The sequence below is a fragment of the Cetorhinus maximus genome, chromosome 30, assembly GCF_964194155.1.
Source record: "Cetorhinus maximus chromosome 30, sCetMax3.hap1.1, whole genome shotgun sequence".
In the NCBI taxonomy this organism is placed as follows: Eukaryota; Metazoa; Chordata; class Chondrichthyes; order Lamniformes; family Cetorhinidae; genus Cetorhinus; species Cetorhinus maximus.
This window is the reverse complement of record NC_135908.1, coordinates 6,999,047-7,018,071: the sequence shown is the minus strand read 5'-3', so window position 1 is coordinate 7,018,071 and position 19,025 is coordinate 6,999,047. Positions and strand designations below refer to the sequence as shown.

Below are 19,025 nucleotides of genomic sequence, written 5' to 3'. Positions count from 1 at the left end.
CAGATGGGGCCTCGGTTTAACACCTCATCTAAAAGGCGGTACCCTCAGTGCTGCACTCGAGTGTTAGCCTCGATTTGTGTGCTCAGGCCCTGGAGTGGAACTTGAACCCGGAACCTTGTGACCCAGAGGTAAGCACGCTACCAACTGAGCCACGACAAAAACACTGCAACAATGACTACACATCAAAAATATTTATTTGTCTGTATAGCACTTTGGGATAGCCTGGGGTTATAGAAAGCGCTATAAAATGCCAGTCTTTCCTTTTTTTCTCTTGCTTTTGCATTTGAGAGCTGTGATAAATGTAAATCTCTTCTCTGTCAGCGCTGGGGGGGAAAGCAACGCCTTTCCACTTTGGCACCTTGTCTCAAGCACTGCCAGTTAAAGTATAATGTGGTCAGAGACAACAATTCCATGGAAAATCTCAATTTGTACTGGCCTGAGACTGCTCAAACTCCTTGCACCTGGCAGCTGGGTGGCAGACTTTCCATCCCACCAGTTTAGGCCACTTTCCAAGTCAGCTCCCAGAGGTGAAAAGATGGTGACGCAAAGGCAAGAGGCTAGAAGGAGCCTAGCTAAACAAGGGAAGCTGAATGAACATCGATGGTGATATGGTCTTTAACCTGGGGCACTTCAGCTATGTCTATTAATTCAGCTCTTTCACGCTGTCAGGTTGAATAACTTCTCCAAGTCGATGCTGCTTAAATAAAATTACAAAACATTGCAGCAGAAAGGCAGGATGAAGCAAAACTGTTGAAGTGAATAACTCTGAACATTTTTGAATCCTGTATGTGAATGGCTGCAGTAGCTCTGTCTGAATTCAAACCATCTTAACTAAAGTCATAAACAGATAGAATGATATACACTTAGAAAGAACGTGGGTACAAAATTGGCTGAAAAGTAGGAAGCAGAGAGTAATGGTCAACAGATATTTTTCGGGCTGGAGGGAGGTTTGTAGTGAAGTTCCCCAGGGGTCGGTATTGAGACCCTTGCTTTTCCTGATATATGTTAATGATCTAGATCTTGGTGTGCAGGGGACAATTTCAAAGTTTGCGGGTGATATGGTTGTAAACTGTGAGGTGGACAGTGTAGAACTTCAAAAGGACATAGGCAAGTTGGTGGAGTGGGCAGATAGGTGGCAGATGAAGTTCAATGCGGAGAAGTGTGAGATGATGCATTTTGGTAGGAAGAACATGGACAGACAATATAAAATAAGGGGTGAAATTTTGAAGGAGGTGCAGGAGCAGAAAGACCTGGGTGTATATGTGCATAGATATTGATGGTGGCAGGGCAGGTGGAGAGAGCAGTTAATAAAACATATAGTACCCTGGGCTTTATTAATATTGGCATAGAATACAAGAGCAAGGAGCTTATGCTGAATTTATATAAGACACTTGTTAGACCTCAGTTGGAATATTGTGTACAGTTCTGGGCGCCACATTATAGGAAGGATGTGAACACATTGGAGAGAGTGCGGGAGAGGTTTACAAGAATGGTTCCAGGGATGAGAAACTTCAGTTACTAAGATAGATTGGAGAGGTTGGGACTGTTCTCTTTGGAGAGAAGAAGGCTAAGAGGAGATTTGACAGAGCGTTTCAAAATCATGAGGGGGCTGGACAGAGTATATAGGGAGAAGCTGTTCCCTCTCGTAAAAGGATCAAGAACGAGAGGGCACAGGTTTAAAGCGGTTTGCAAAAGAAGCAAATGTGACGTGAGAAAAAACTTTTTCACACAACGAGTGGTTTGGGTCTGGAATGCGCTGCCTGGAAGTGTGGTGGAGGCAGGTTCAATCGAGGCATTGAAGAGGGCATTAGATGACTATTTGAATAGAAACAACGCAGAGGGGTACGGGGAAAAAGCAGGGCAATGGCACTCGGTCATAATGCTCATTCGGAGAGCCAGTGCAGACACGATGGGCCGAATGGCCTCCTTCTGTGCCGTTAAAATTCTAAGATTCTGTAAAACTAAATTACTAACTTAGGACCACAGTTTTAACCAGATCTTTTTTCCACTGCTATTTCCTTTTTGTCCTGCTTCTACTATTAAACAGTTCGCAAGACACCATGAGAAGGTGCGGTACTCACACTACTGTAACATTGAGTGAAGCTGATAATGAAGGAATGCACTTCTTTAATGTACAGTTACCATCTGTCAGCTTGTAAATTCATACAGCTTTACAGGAACTTCTGGTACTTCTTTACAAATTTGAGTCATTTCTACTTTTGGTGCTTCTTGTCCTTACCAGGTCTTGAAGTTCCCGCAGCTGCTTCCCAGTCAAGCCTCTGATTCCCAAATCTTCGTCCTCTTCCTCCTCAGGCTGGGTGCCAACATTGCCAGAGGAAGGCCCTTGCTTGATAAAGAACTCCTCATACTTGTCCAACAACAACCCGTGCAGCATCCACGCAGATAACTGCTTGTACATCACACCGTGACACACTGCTAGGATCCTGAATTGGGGAAGCACATCAACTTACCATCACACATGGACCTATAAACATCAACTCTTTTCTCTATTTTATCAGTACTATTATGATCTTTGTTCCTTTCAGTTACTTCCTGTCCGACTAAGTTCCCAATATTAATTTCTATATGCTCTTCCACCTGCCTTCATAGCCACTGCAAATCAAGACAGACGCAACCTTCTCCTATGTCATTACAACAGTGGCTACACTTCAAAACTACTTAATTGGTTTTAAAGTGCTCTGGGACATCATGAGGTTTTGAAAGGTGTTATAGAAATATATCATTCTTGCCTTTGTCTCACACTTATTTTTCCCAGATTATCAAAGCTACCCTAATCCTGATCACCCTCAAAAGCTCCCATTTTTTCCAATGCTTTTAAAATCCAAGCTTGACGTCACCTAACTGTCACTTCTCATCTTCCCTTCGAAATATTTTAACCTCTGTGGCATCCTGAACCTTCACCCTTTATTTAGGTTAGGGAATTTAAAAATCCTCCTGTCCTGCTGTTGATAGCAAATACTGTAACGAAGCAATAATAAAATTGTAAAGTATTATTAGAGATTGAGTTAGGCACATGTCGCTCTCCCATTTCCTCTGGTCTAGAAGGAATTCCCCTCCCCATCTCAAGGGTAGCAGTCTGAAGCAGTTTGCTGTATAAGGACCGCTCTCAGGAAAACAGCATCTGCTGTTTCCAGCATGCTCAGCTCCTGAATCTGGACTGCGGCATTCAGGGGCGAACATTACAGGACTCGCAGTTTTAATACGCCCCTACACTAGTCCTATAGGTGGTGGAATAGCCTTGCCTCCTAATAGCATCCCTTTTGTTTTGTCTCACTGAATATGAAAGGAGAGATCAGGCTTTTTCCCACTGCCAGGCTCACCATGAATGAAGGCCCAGGAGCATCCTAGGCAGTAGGTGGCAGAGGGAGAGTTGGGCTGTACATAGGCCCTAGGCTGCATTAGGAAGAACACTGGCGTAAACAAAGAGTTGCTTAGTCAGTAATCAGGAACTATCCCCATCCATTTTTCAGAAGTGCTAGACTGCAGAAGATAAAATGCAGACCACATCTGTACCAATTTGTTTATCCATATAAAAACCTATGAGAGTATCAGGACCAATGCCATAGCAAATATTCTTCAGTCTGAGAAACCTTAGCAATAAAACAAATATCTTTTAAATATCCTGTGTAGAGCACTTCCTCCTGTCATGAATTTTTGGTCACATTTCTCTGTCAGCATTTCCAATTGTAAATTGCTATGTCAACATTTCCCATTCAATTCTCTATGTCAACCACGGTGACCAACTCTTGCTGACCAACTCTTGTGAAGAAAAACAAGGGCCACTATGGTGGTCCGGAGTGGGGAGGGTGGGGGTGGTGGCGGGGGGCGGGGGGGGGGGTCCCTCCAGGACTGTGGGAGTGGAGGGGGATCAGCAGGAGTCCTTAGAGGGCAAAAGCGAGAGGAGAGCAGTTACTGCGCATGCATGAGATTTAAAGGCCCAAGTTACATGAAAAACAGTGTCCTGGATGCTTGCAACCTAAGACATGGGTCAGCAGGTTCTGGGCACTAGGTTATTATGTGGAACAAGTTTCTGAAGTTTCTCTCCCAGCTCCAAAACTGGGAAGAGTGCTCTGCAGTCAGCATCGCAGTGAAGCAGTCTGGGAAGAGTGTCCTGCAGTCAGCAGAGCAGTGAAGCAGTCTGGGAAGAGTGCCCTGCAGTCAGCATTGCAGTGAAGCAGTCTGGGAAGAGTGTCCTGCAGTCAGCATAGCGGTGAAGCAGTCTGGGAAGAGTGTCCTGCAGCCAGTTCTTGTTGAAAATAACAAAAGTGACATCACAAGACAACGCAAGAGAGCGGTGGAGAAATCAGAACCAGCGCGAGTGCAGGGGAGCTTCAAAAAGTGACGTTAGCACAAAGGTGAGAGCTGATTGTTGAGTAGTGGGCAAGTGTTTTTCTCCAGTTCTCTTTTCCAGTTTTTCTCCAGTTTAAAATAGATTAAGCTAAGGAAAGGTAAGGGTTCTAGTTTTTATTTAAAGTACATAAATAATTTAATGTAGCGGGACAGGTAGAGAAGGTGGTTAAGAATGCATATGGGATACTTGCCTTTATTAGCTGAGGCATAGAATATAAGAGCAGGGAGGTTATGCTGGAACTGTATAAAACGCTGGTTAGGCCACAGCTAGCAGTTCTGGAATCTGCATTATAAGAAGGATGTGATTGCACTAGAGAGTGTGCAGAGGAGATTTACCAGGATGTTGCCTGGGCTGGAGAGTTTTAATTATGAGGAGAGATTGGATAGACTGGGGTTATTTTCCCTGGAGCAGAGGAGATTGAGGGGGGACATGATTGAGGCGTATAAAATTATGAGGGGCATAGATAGGGCAGACAGGAAGGAACTTTTCCCCTTGGTGGAGGGATCAATAACCAGGGGCATAGGTTTAAGGTAAGGGGCAGGAGGTTTAGAGGGGATGTGAGGAAGAATTTTTTCACCCGGAGGGTGGTGGGAATCTGGAACTCACTGCCTGAAAGGGTGGTAGAGGCAGAAACTCTCATAACATTTAAGAAGTATTTGGATGTGCACTTGCGATGCCATGGCATACAAGGCTATGGGCCTAGTGCTGGAAAATGGGATTAGAATAGTTAGGTACTTGTTTGACCAGTGCAAACTCGATGGGCTGAAAGGTCTTGTTCCGTGCTGTAGACCTCTATGACTCTATGACCATCGTGTATATTAAAAATAACTTACATTTATTAATTGAACCTGCTTAACACCATGAGTACTTTACCAATAAAAAGAATAATGCTTTTAATGTCTACAACCAAAGGTTATGTAACTACACAATGACAGGAATCCTGTGGAATGGAGTGTCAGTAGTTCGCTTACTTCTCCAATGCACTGCGGACTGGTGGAAGTCCTCCACAGCTGTGTTTGTGAACGGTCTCCAGAAGTTGACAGCCATGAATCTAAGGTAGAAAAACAAAGAAACGGTGAAAACCAACCTATTGAATCCACCAGTAGCCACCTATTTACAGTATAGCTCAAAATTCAACATTACTGTTAAAATATTGCATTTCATTTTTCAAGATATCATTTTATTCTCCCTTCCTCCTGTCTCTCACCAGGTTACACAGACACCAGCAGCCCTCTTCTAACGCTGCCAATGACAAGAGCATAGATGTTGAGTATCAGCATAATAAGGTAACTTGACCCTGTCCTCATCCAACATCCACGTGCATGCTGTCTCAAGTGAGGGTTCCATATCATCGGGAAGAGGTATTCCCATCTTGAGCCCTGAGACAGAGAGGCTGAGTGTACATCCTTTAATACAGCCTTGGCTGAGACCAGCTAATTCGACACAGACCAGGGACTGAGCTGGGGTGATACCAGAACTGAGAAGCTGTAACTATCAGGAAAGGCTGAACAGGCTGGGGCTCTTGTCTCTAGAAAAAACAAGACTGAAAGGCGAAACAAACAGAGGTTTTTAAGATCATGAAAGGGTTCGATAGAGCAGCATGGAGAAGATATTCCCACTTCAGGGGAGACCAAAACTAGGGGCCATCAATAGAAGATAGCCACCAATAAATCCAATAGGGAATCCAGGGGAAACCTCTTTATTTAGAGAGTAGAAAGAGCGAGTTATGTGGAACCCACTACCAGGGAGTGATTGAGGCGAATAGTATGGATACATTTAAGGGGAAGCTAGATAAACACATGAAAAAGAAAAGAACAGAAGTATATTCTAATAGGATGAGATGAAGAAGGGCAGGACTATGGAGCACAAACATTGGTAGAGACCAGATAGTCCAAATGGCCTGTGTCTGTGCTGCAAAATCTGTGTCATTTCTGATGATGTGGGATTTCCTTTTTGCAGCTCTGGAATTCCCTCCCTACAACTCGCTTTCTTCCTTTAAGAAGCTGCCTCTTTGACAAGGCTATCGGTCATCTGTCCTAATATCTCATGTGGGTCGATGTCAACTATTGTCTGATTATACTCCTGTAAAGCGACTTGGAGCGTTTTACTACTTTAAAAGGTGCCACATAAATGCAACCTGTTGTGAAGGCTAGTTGAAGAAAGGTGTGACCAGTGTTATTATTAGGTTTATTTCATGCACCGACACCATGTGCTGGGAGGAAAAATATCCTGTTTTAAGTCAATGTGACTTTACACTGTGTGTGACACTCTTAATCAATCACCTCAAATTGCCCTCATGATGGGTGTCAGACCTGTAACTGCTGCCAATTGCTCCAAGTGTTATATAGTTCAATAAACTCCCACCAGAAACAATCTAACACTGAGAGTAGAATCTATCATTCTACTGCTGGGTGTCTGTTCACAATTCAAGTTGACACAGTTCAAGTCGACACAGTGAGAATCTTTTACCCTCCCAGAACTGTTGAAATCTCAGTGACAACAAAGTCTAATGAGATTCCTGAAATACAACAACTTGCAATGATTTTGCACCTTCAATGTATGTTGAATTGTATCAACAATATTATATCAGAACATCAAAGTCTCCAAACTGCTTCACAGAAGTGTTATCAAACAAAACTTGACCTCCAAGACACAGGAGATATTAAGACAGCACTTAGAGTGGTAGGTTTTAAGGAAGAGAGGGTGAGACAGCTAGGGATGGAATGACAGAGCCTACGACCCAGACAGCTAAATCGTGCATAAGAACTTGGACTAGCACAATCCACTTATTATAACCACACACTGATTTAAAAAGTCAAACAGAAAAACTGCACATCTGCAAAACTGATGGATATGTCTCTATCACAGAACTCAGATAGGTTAATTAAAAAGGCAAAGACCATTTGACCTTGAACTGAATATTAATTTGTTGGGATATAAATGGTATAACTAGCCATTAAGTAGGTCTGGGACACAAGGTACATAGAATTGCATTTCTTTTTGATATCTCTGCACTATTTATATTTAATAACCATGAACCCTTTCAGATTGAAGAAACTTTTGTAAATTCTTTTTGAAAAAGAATGTTTCTTATCTCTCACTCCCTTCCCTGATAGTTTGTTCCGTTTGATAGACTCTTCAGAAAACACATTTTGTCTGAATTGCCTGTATAATTTTCCTGATGCAAAAACTATGCCCATAGTTCCAAAATTCTGTACTTTGCAAAAAAAAACCCATCCATTAACAGCTCATCAAACCCCATCAGGAACTTCTATCAAGCCTCCCGTTCCATCTCTTTTCAAGAATGATTTTAAACATTCCTCAATAAGTTCAAAGAAAAGAACTTGAATTTACAAAACACTTTTCCCAAATGTGGGATGTTTAAAATTGCTTTACATTAATGAAGTACTCTTTTGGAAGTGTACTGTTGTGATGAGGGGAAACATGGCAGCCAATTTGCACACAGAAATATGCCACGAACACCAATGTGATAATGATCAAATAAACTGCTTTATACTAATGTTGATTGAGGGATAAATTTTAGCAACGACTCTGGGGAGAACTCCTCTGCTCTTACTTGTCCAGAGCATGAGTTATTTTACGTCCACCCAAGAGGGCAGACTCTCTTTAACATCTCAGCCTAAAGACAGCAGCTTCAGCCTTCTGACCCAGAGGTGAGCATGCTACTACTGTGCCATTCCTAATGTATATTCCAGTCCATATATCACCAGGGCTGAAAAGAGATGAGATAAATCGGATAGCAGTAACAAGATGACAAGTTACTTGGATCCCATGGAATAGGTGCCACAAGAGAAAGGCAGACAGTCTGCTCTGCGAACAGCAAACGTCTGGGCAACAACTTAGGTCCTAAATATATCTCTTAAAACCAACACTTACCTTTTGAGATTTGATTTGTTCAACCACCACCATGACAGATGGAAACAGCAGCTGAAACTGGGAATGGAAATAAACTGTTATATAATGAAGACTGGTCAATATTGTATCAGAACATCTTGGCTCAGCAAATCTGCCCAGGCTGATGGAGTTAACAGCTCCTCATGCTGTCATCTCCAAATGTCAGATAAGAAATAAGACTGGACAATCTCAGCCCAGTTCCTTGTTGTGGAGTGCCACAAATCTGGATTACCAATGAGAAACAACTTATAACAACTATCCTGAAAGGTGGGATGGAAATATATTGTGGAATTATAATAAATAATTCTATACTAGCATGTCCTGATTAAGATCGCATTACATTTAAGTCTTCCACTCTATCCTCAAGGATACTACCCCTTATCACCTGCGTTGAGCCTGCGGAACAGGCTTGAGGGGCTGAATGTCCTATTTCTGTTCCTTTGTCCTAGCTCCTAAACTTCCTGACTACCCAGTCTATTGTCCTCTGTCAGTCGGCAGTCCATTCGGGAGATTCACCTTCAATATTGTGAGCAACAGAGGGCGACATAGTAAGATTGCAAGCCCCATTTCACTACTGGGCCAGCTTCTATGTACTGCAACATGAGCTTACCTGATCCAAGGAGTAGTTCACATGTGAGATGGAGAGGTGTGGGTCTGCCAAGAACTGCAAGTAGATACACAAGAACTATGTTATCTCATAATGTACATTAGCAACCTTCAGAAAATGTTTTTTTTATTCATTCACGGGATGCGGGCATCGCTGGCTAGGCCAGCATTTATTGCCCATCTCTAATTGCCCTCAAGAAGGTGGTGGTGAGCTGCCTTCTTGAACCACTGCAGTCCGTGGTGTAGGTACACCCACAGTGCTGTTAGGGGAGTGAGTTCCAGGATTTTGACCCAGTGACAGTGAAGGAATGGCGACATGCTTACATATAGACAATATTCATCCCCAAATCAACAGAAAACTTGGTCATGTATCTCACTGCTGCTCATGGGAACTTGCTGTGCACAATTGGCTGCTGTGTTTCTCTATAATACAATTGACTACATGTGAAATGTACTTTCTTGGCTACGAAGGGTTTTGGAATATCAGGAGACAGTGCCTTTCCTAAGTTCAATCTAAATGCAAGCTGTTTCTTTCTGTACTAGCTTATCTCCTTTGATGTACAGAAGGGCATTGGGCAACGTGTTTCATGGTCATTGTACAGACATGGGATTTGTTTTTATCACATTCGGAGGTCAGAGAGGAATTTCCCAAGTTTTGTTGTTCCCTGAATTGGCATCTCCCAGGAGGTTACTGGTGGTTGGGAGCACTGAGGATTCCCAGTGGCACCATGGCCGTAAGCAACAGGTGTGATAGACCAGCTGGTCTTTGCCTGTCGTCATTTTCATATGTTCGTACATCTAAGAGCACACCACATGTCTTGGGATGCAGTGGTGTTGGTTGAGGGAAGAATGTTGGCCAGGACACCAGTAGATCTCCATGCTGTTCTTTAAATAGCACCATGGAATTTTTACCAGCCACCTGAAACATCAGAACAGGTAGGCCAGGCTTCAGATTGAAAAAACAAAGAAACCAGAAACGTATTGCTGGTTGTTCTCCCACAGTTTACATCTTTAGTCACAGTGGACATCTTTATTGAAATATTATCAACACTGAGTTTTTTTCATAGTGAAATTGTTTAAACATCTCATATTTAGTATTTCTACAATATTATCACACAGATTGAAGACAGTTACCTCCTGCTCAAGGTCAAGTAGAGCCTGTCTATAGGGCTGCAGCATGGAGTCTAATCCAGTACAAAAGGCACGGAGATAAATTCCGTGTAATCCAGCCTGGCCCTGCTGGGAAGGGTGGCACTCCTGTAACACAAGACTCACAGCATAAGCGAAGTCAATGCAAGATTAGAATGGAGGAAGGAAAAGGGATTAAAAGAATATGGGAACAGCGTGGGTAAATGTGATTAGTACCATTTTCTCATGTCGAGGGAAAAGGCTGACATGGAGTGGTTGGGCTGAATTGCCCACATCATTTCTTTCTATTGTGCTCAAATGTTTTTATAATGTAGCCAACAAGGGCTTCTATTTACTGTATCCATTACATAGTTAGGAAACCTGCTTGAGTGCATTCATTTCCTGCTATTTAAATGCATCACCTTAAAATGTGTCATCTATAATGCAATGTTAAAATGTTATAAAATAATTGGAAATAATTATCCTTTATAGTCTTGTTGTTTAATTCTTAATATGAAGCCAATTCTTAAAATGAATTTCATTGGAATCTCATCACTTCACAGTAACACTCCTGTTACAATACGGAATTCTTAATAGCCTCAGTGTCTCTATAATAACGCTTCTGGCATATATCTAATGGGATTCTGAATAACACTAACGATTTTGTCTCTATTAGCATGTTCAAAAAATTATGCCAAAAGAAAGATTAAATGAAAAACAGAATGATGAAGATGAATATGGAAATGTCTAAGAAGGGCAAAGAGGCTTATCAGCTTTTGAAACAGGAGCTTTGAATGTTAAAGCAAGGAAGTAATGTTGAAGTTGTACCAAGACATTGGTTAGGCCATTGATTGGTATACTGTGCCCCGTTCTGGGCATGTAGGAATATTACTAGAAAGGGACAATGAAGAATAATGCCGGGATTGAGAGGCTTGAGTGCAGCATAAATGCCAGCATGGAGTGAATGGGCTGAATGGCTTCTTTCTCTGCTACGTATTCTATGTAATCCTTTGTTACGTTTATGAAGAGTAGCTTGAAATATGGAGGTTTCATACTCTGGAAGAAGAAAAAAATTAAAGGAAGATCAACATTATGAAAGTTTTTACAGGATAAATGGGGTTGGATTATTCATATCGATAATAAGGGATCAGATTGAACGTCATTACTAGGATGAGAATAAAAGAAATGTCACACAGAGCGTAGAATTTTTTTTACCACGTGGCTATTGATGCAGACACCACATCATTTAAATGGAAATTAGATAAGTATTTGAAAAAGAAAAAATATGGATATAGGAGAAGGGGAATGGGATTAGAATAGACGCCTCCAATTAAAGAACCACCATAAGAATAGGCACAATGGCATTTTTTCTGTGCTTAACTTCTATGGTTAAATTGCATTAACTTCAAACTTAACTTATACTTTGCATTTTATAACATCTCTGTTAAAAATCATCGCAGTTGCCCTAATGCCTCAGCCAGCCAGAGTAACTCAGCTATCCAGATCAGGAGAGGCTCAATTCAATCCAGTCTTAGTTAGACAGTCTCATCTGATTTGCCAGGTCTGCCCCTACAATCTGTCTCAGCACCCCCTGGGTTAGGGAGGGGAAACATTGCTTTGGCTCCTGCTCCTGAGATATTACAAAGATTTCTATTGGAACTGCATGCACTTAGAGAGGTCAGGTACCAACAGGGATGGCATTGATTTTGATGCCTTTCAACTCTGCATATCCTGATGACATTCACTATCCAGGCTCAGGCAAGGTAGCAGACAGCAGTCATTGTAAAGTGTGTCATATAAAGTCAGAGCATTCAGGAGAGGAAGAGCAAAACAGAGGGGAAGAGGAAACCCACTCAGGACAGAACCTACCTGCTGCTGCACATGTCCAGTGTATTGCTCAATGAACTCTGTAAAGCGAATATAGTCGGTGCCTAACTTGCACAGACGATTCAAGACACTGGTCTCGCTGGGATGAAGGAACGGCAAATCCTGAGATACCTAGAACAGAGACAATGCTGATACAACAACTTGTTCCGTTAATATAAAATGCACAAGCTGCCTCACATTAGGGAAAGGGATTATTAAGTTACTTATTTCTCAAGGCCAATAACGTGCTTGACTCAAAGTAAAGCTCATACAACATAAAGATCAAAACTATTAGCTTTGAATGACACATAAAGCACTTAGACGTTGAGTTATTGAGTTTAAAATTATCAGTACAGATGATGGATTTGGTCCATATGAATCATACAAACATACAAAATAGGAGCAGGAGTAGGCCATTTGGCCCCTTGAGCCTGCTCTGCCATTCAATAAGATCCTGGCTGATCTGTTTGTGTTTTGAGTTCTACATTCCCATCTACCCCCAATAACCTTTGATTCCCTTGCTTAACAAGAATCTATCTACCTCAGCCTTAAAAATATTCAATGACTCTGCCTTCACCACCTTCTGAGGCAGAGATTTCCAAAGTTGCATACTCCTTGAGAGAAAACATTTCTCCTCGTCTCTGTTCCATAAGGGTGACCTCTAATTTTAAAACAGTGCCACCTAGTCTGGACTCGCTCACAAGAGGAAACATCCTTTCCACATCCACATTGTCAAGGCCATTCAGGATCTCATATAGTTCAATCAAATCACCCCTAACTCTTCTAAACTCCAGTGGAAACAAGCCCAGCCTGTCCAACCTATCCTCATAAGACAACCCACTCATTCCAGGTATCAATCTGATAAACCTCCTCTGAACCACCTCCAATACATTTACATCCACCCTTAAATAAAGAGACCAAAATTACACACAGTATTTGAGATGGGAAGCATAACATCCTTACTTATATGTTCAATTCCTCTCCTAATAAAGGATAACATTCCATTAGCCTTCCTGATTACTTGCTGTGTCTGCAGACTAATTTTTTGTGACTCATGCACGAGGACACCTAGGCCTGAATATTGCTGTTGGCGTGCAGGGGCGGGCCTGACACGCTGACGTCATTTAGATATTTTGTTCAGCGGGTGCGCACCAGCCAAACTGTTAACGGCCTATTAAGGCCATTAAAAAACCAATTAAATTCAGTTGCAACCTTAAGGTTGGCCGGGGGTGGGGGGGGCGGCAGGCGAAGAGCCCAAGCAGCCTTCATGTTTTTTAGGAAACCTCATCCGCGAGCGGGATGAGGTTTCTAAAGCTTTTATTAGTTAAATGATAACATTTTCCTAAATATAAAAACATGTCCCAGCTCATGTGACACTGTCACATAACAGGACATGTTTAAATAATTTTGTACTTTATTTATAACTAAATTTTTAAGCAACTTAATCTCCCTGAGGCAGCTCCGTGCCTCACGCTGGGTGGGCCTTAATTGGCCCGCCCACGTTAAATGGTGGCGCGCAGCCACTCCCGACGTAGGTAAGTTTCTGGCCCTAGATCCCTCTGGGAATTCTGCAGTCACTCTCTGTTTAAGTAATACTCAGCTTTTTGATTCTTCCTGCCAAAGTGAACAACTTCACATTCTCCCGCATTCTACTCCATCTGCCAGATTTTTACCCACTCACTCAACTTATCTATAACCATCTACAAACTCCTCGTCTTCTTCACAACACACTTTCCTGCCTATCTTTGTGTCGTCTGTAAATTTAGCTACCATGACTTCACTTCCCTCATCTAAGTCATTGATGTAAATTGTAATAAAGTTAAGGCCCGAGCACAAACCCCTGTGGGTCTCCACTAATCATATCTTGCCAATCAGACAAAGACCATTCATGCATACTCTGTTTTCATCCAGCCAACCAATCCTCTATCCAGGTTAAAAGTTACCCACTACACCAGGAGCTTTTATTTTCCACAATAAACTTTGATGTGGCACCTTATCAATGCCTTCTGGAAATATATCTTGCTATGCAAATCTAAGGTTCTCTCATCACAGTATCTAGCTGCTTCTTGAATGATCCTGGAGTTTTGTCTCTACTACCCTATGTAGGAACATAAGAAATAGGAGCAGGAATATAGGCCATTCAGCCCTTCGAGCCTGCTCTGCCATTCAATAAGATCATGGTTGATCTTCTCTCTCAACTCCTGCCCTATTGCCAAAAAATGGAGAACCATTTCAGGCATTGATCACTCTTTTTTTGGGCACTTGGATAAGAAATTGACTGAGTGACAGAAAACAGTAGTGATAAATGGTTGGTTTTCAGATTGGGGGAAGGTTTGTAGCGAAATCCCCCAGGGACCCTTGCTCTTCCTGATATATATTAATGATCGATTTAGTGTTCAGGGCATGATTTCAAAATTTGCAGATGATACAAAGACTGGAAATGTTGTCAACTGTGATGAGGATAGTCTTGAACTTCAAAAGGGCATACACATGTTGGTGGATTGGGCAGACAAGTGGCAGATGAAACTCAATGCAGAGAAGTGTGTAGCGATTCATTTTGGCAGGAAGAATATGGAGAGATGGTATAAAATAAAGGAAGAAACTCTAAAGTGGGAGCAGGAACAGAGGGCCCTCAGTGTACATGTGCATAACTCATTGAAGATGGCAGGGCATGCTGAGAGATCAGTTAATGAAGCATCTTAGGCTTTATTAATAGGAGCACTGAGTACAAGAGTAAGGAGGTCATGTTACACTTGTATAAGACACTAGTTAGGCCTCATCTGAAGTTCAAGACTCATCTGGAATGCTGCAAGCAGTTCTGGGTGCCATACTTGAGGAAGGATGTGAAGACATTGGAGAGTGTACAGAGGAGATTCACAAGAATGATTCCTGGGATGAAGAACTCTAGCTATGAGGGTAGATTGGAGAGGTTGTGACTAATTTCCTTGGAGAAAGGGTGGCTGAGAGGAGACTTGATAGAGTTATTCAAGATCCTGAGGGGTATGGACAGGGTAAATAGTGAGAAACTGTTCCCACTCAAGATAACATCAAGAATTAGAGGGCACAGATTCAAAATAATTGGCAAAAGGAGTAAAAGTGATGTGAGGAAACTTTTTTCACCCGGATGCTGGTTGGAGTCTGGAACGAACTTCCTGAGAGGGTGGATGAGACAGGTTCAATTGGGGTATTCAAAGGGAATTGGATTGTTATCTAAAAAGAAAGAATGTGCAAGGTTATGGGGATAAGGCAGGGGAGTGGGAACAGGTAGAATTCTCTTTCAGAGAGCCAGTGCAGACTCAATGGGCCTTCTGCACTGTAAAGATTCTGAGAGGTCATGTTGAAGACACTGTTTAAGACACTAGTTTGGCTTCAGCTAGAGGACTGCATCCAGTTCTGGGTGCTGCACTTTAGGAAGGATGTGAACGCATTTGAGAGAGTGCAAAAAAGATTCACGAGAATGGTTTCAGGGATGAGGAACTTCAGTTATGAAGATAGACTGGGAAAACTAGAACTTGTGGAAGTGAACTGAGAGGAGATCTGATAGAGGTATTCAAAATCACGAGGTGTCTGGACAGAACATAAAGGGAGAAACTGTTTCCACACGTGAAAGGATCGAGAATAAGGGGCAGATTTAAAGTAATTGGTAAAAAGTGACATGAGGAAAAACTACTTCATGCAGTGAGTGGTTAAGGTCTGGAATGCACTGCCTTGGGTGTGGTGGAGGCAGGTTCAATCAAGGCATCCAAAAGGGAATTAGACTGTTATCTGAAAAGGAAGAATGTGCAGGGTTACAGGTGAGAGAATGGCACTAAGTGAATTGCTTGTTCAGATAGGCAGTACAGACACAGTGAGCCAAATGGACTCCCCCAGCGCTGTATCAATTCTGAGTCTGTGAAATCCAGGAACGCACAATGATCTGAGGCCACTCTGCTCCGGCTCCGGATGCTGCTTATTAGTCCGGTTATCAGCACCACCTCACCCATCGTCCCCAACTGCTGAGGCATTTTGGCTCATTTCAAATTTCACAGGAAAGTGCAGAGATTCGGCAGGGGGTGGAGTTAGAGTCGGGGGCGGTGGGGACCAGATCATACGGACTGCAGCCACAGAGGGAATCTTTAGAATTCTCTACACTAGAGGATTGTGAGTGCTCAGTTCTTGAATATGTTTAACAAAGAACAAAGAAAAGTACAGCACAGGAACAGGCCCTTCGGCCCTCCAAGCCTCCGCTGGTCATATTGCCCGTCAACTAAAACATTTTGCACTTCTGGGGTCCGTATCCCTCTATTCCCATCCTATTCATGTATTTGTCAAGCTGCCTCTTAAACCCCACTATCGTACCTGCTTCCACCACCTCCTCTGGCAGTGAATTCCAGACACTCACTACCCTCTGCGTAAAAAACTTGCCCCGCACATCTCCTCTCACCTTAAATCTATGTCCCCCTAGTAATTGACTCTTCCACCCTGGGGAAAAAGCTTCTGACTATCTACTCTGTCCATGCCACTCATAATTTTGTAAACTTCTATCAAGTCACCCCTCAATCTCCGTCACTCTAGTGAGAACAATCCGAGTTTCTCCAACCTCTCCTCATAGCTAATAACCTCCAGACCAGGCAGCATCCTGGTAAACCTCCTCTGCACCCTCTCCAACGCCTCCATATCCTTCTGGTAATGTGGCGACCAGAATTGCACACAATATTCCAAGTGTGGCCTAACCAAGGTTCTATACAGCTGGAGCATGACTTCCCAGCTTTTATACTCAATACCCCTGCTAATGAAGGCAAGCATGCCATATGCCTTCCTGACTACCTTATCCACCTCCGTTGCCACTTTCAATGACCTGTGGACCTGTATACCCAGATCCCTCTGCCCGTCAATGCACTTAAGGGTTCTGCCATTTACTGTATAATTCCTGCCTGTATTAGACCTTAAGGCTGAGACTCGCAGATGTTTGGTCTCTCAGGGAATCAAGGTACATGGGGAGTGGGCAGGAAAGTGCAGTTGAGGCAGATCAGCCATGATCATAGTGAATGGCAGTTCGGACTCGAGGGGCTGAGTGGAATATCCCTGCTCCTATTTCTTATGTTATGATCTCTGTATACATACCGCTGGCTGAAAGCAGGAGGTTGACATCCTTCCCACCAAATAGGAAGTCACCCGCCGTACGACGCCGTCCGCTTTTTTGACCGATTGGGGTCTGGTGACTCCCGTTAACAGCCGTGGTATTCATTCGGGGCACAAGTTTTGTGAAGTGGGTGGACATCGTATGCCTGGATCCTTGGGACTCATGACCTCACCCGATGACGAAGGACTCGAAACGCTAACTCTTGTTTTTTACCCCCCTGGTCTCTCCACAGAGGCTGTTAGACCTGCAGAGTTTTTCCAACATTTTCTGTTTTTGTTTCAGATTTCCAGGTTTGGGGTTGGATGGGGTGGGGCGGGGGGGGGGGGGGGGGGGGGAGAGATGGGGGATGGGATGGGGGAGGCAAGATGGGAGATTTGGGGTGAGAGATGGCGGGGGAGAGATGGGTGCAGGGAGGGGGAAGAGATGGGTGGGGGGGAGGGGGAAGAGATGGGTGGGGGGGGAGGGGGAAGAGATGGGTGAGGGGGAAGGGCGTTCTCTCAGGTCCAACCCCAACATTGTCATCAAACCCGCTAACAAGGGTGGTGCTGTTGTTGTCTGGCGCACTGACCTCTACCTCGCGGAGGCTGAGCGTCAACTCGCAGACACTTCCTCCTACCTCTCCATGGACCATGACCCCACCACTGAACATCAAGCCATTGTTTCCAGGACTGTCACTGACCTCATCTCCTCTGGAGATCTTCCTCCCACAGCTTCCAACCTGATAGTCGCCCAACCTCGGACGGCCCGCTTCTACCTCCTACCCAAAATCCACAAACAGAACTGTCCCGGCAGACCAATCGTGTCAGCCTGTTCCTGCCCCACAGAACTCATTTCTCGTTATCTTGACTCCCTTCTCTCTCCCCTTGTCCAGTCCCTTCCCACCTACATCCGTGATTCCTCTGACACCTTACGTCACATCAACACTTTCCAGTTCCCTGGCCCCAACCGCTTCCTCTTCACCATGGACGTCCAATCCCTCTACACCTCCATCCCCCACCAGGATGGTCTGAGGGCCCTTAGCTTCTTTCTTGAACAGAGGCCCGAACAATCCCCATCCACCACTACTCTCCTCCGTCTGGCTGAACTTGTTCTCACACTGAACAATTTCTCCTTAAACTCCTCTCACTTCCTCCAAATAAAAGGTGTGGCTATGGGTACCCGCATGGGCCCCAGCTATGCCTGTCTCCTTATGGGGTATGTGGAACACTCCTTATTCCAGTCCTACTCCAGCCCCCTCCCACAACTCTTTCTCCGGTACATCAATGATTACTTCGATGTGGCTTCATGCTCTCGTCGAGACCTGGACAAATTTATTAATTTTGCTTCCAATCTCCACCCCTCCATCATTTTCACATGGTCCATCTCTGACACTTCCCTTCCCTTACCTCTCTGTCTCAATTTCTGATGACAGACTGTCCACCAATATCCATTACAAGCCTACCGACTCCCACAGCTATCTCGACTACAGCTCCTCACACCCCGCTTCCTGTAAGGACTCCATCCCATTCTCTCAGTTCCTTCGCCTCTGTCGCATCTGTTCTGATGATACTACCTTCAAAAACAGTTCCTCTGACATGTCCTCCTTCTTCCTTAACCGAGGTTTTCCACCCACGGTCGTTGACAGGGCCCTCAACCGTGTCCGGCCCATCTCCCGCGCATCCGCCCTCACGCCTTCTCCTCCCTCCCAGAAACATGATAGGGTCCCCCTTGTCCTCACTTATCACCCCACCAGCCTCCGCATTCAAAGGTTCATCCTCCGCCATTTCCGCCAACTCCAGCATGATGCCACCACCAAACACATCTTCCCTTCAGCCCCCCTGGCGGCATTCCGTAGGGATCATTCCCTCCGGGACACCCTGGTCCACTCCTCCATCACCCTCTACTCCTCAACCCTCACCTATGGTATCTCCCCATGCCCACGCAGAAGATGCAACACCTGCCCCTTCACTTCCTCTCTCCTCACCGTCCAAGGGCCCAAACACTCCTTTCAAGTGAAGCAGCATTTCACTTGCATTT

The 19,025-nt window shown here is 44.0% G+C and overlaps 1 protein-coding gene across 2 annotated transcripts in view; it reads right to left on the bottom strand.

Moving 5' to 3' along the window:
* Positions 1 to 19,025, bottom strand: part of tubgcp4 (tubulin gamma complex component 4) — a 52,803-nt gene that overhangs the window by 31,030 nt on the left and 2,748 nt on the right. For both annotated transcript variants that reach the window (XM_078532326.1, XM_078532327.1), the window contains exons 2-7: positions 11,891 to 12,019; positions 10,028 to 10,150; positions 8,898 to 8,951; positions 8,270 to 8,326; positions 5,344 to 5,423; positions 2,240 to 2,444 (exon numbers count right to left, since the gene is read on the bottom strand). In XM_078532326.1, the coding sequence (XP_078388452.1) occupies positions 2,240 to 2,444; positions 5,344 to 5,423; positions 8,270 to 8,326; positions 8,898 to 8,951; positions 10,028 to 10,150; positions 11,891 to 12,019 (648 nt within the window). The remainder of the gene's footprint in view (positions 1 to 2,239; positions 2,445 to 5,343; positions 5,424 to 8,269; positions 8,327 to 8,897; positions 8,952 to 10,027; positions 10,151 to 11,890; positions 12,020 to 19,025) is intronic.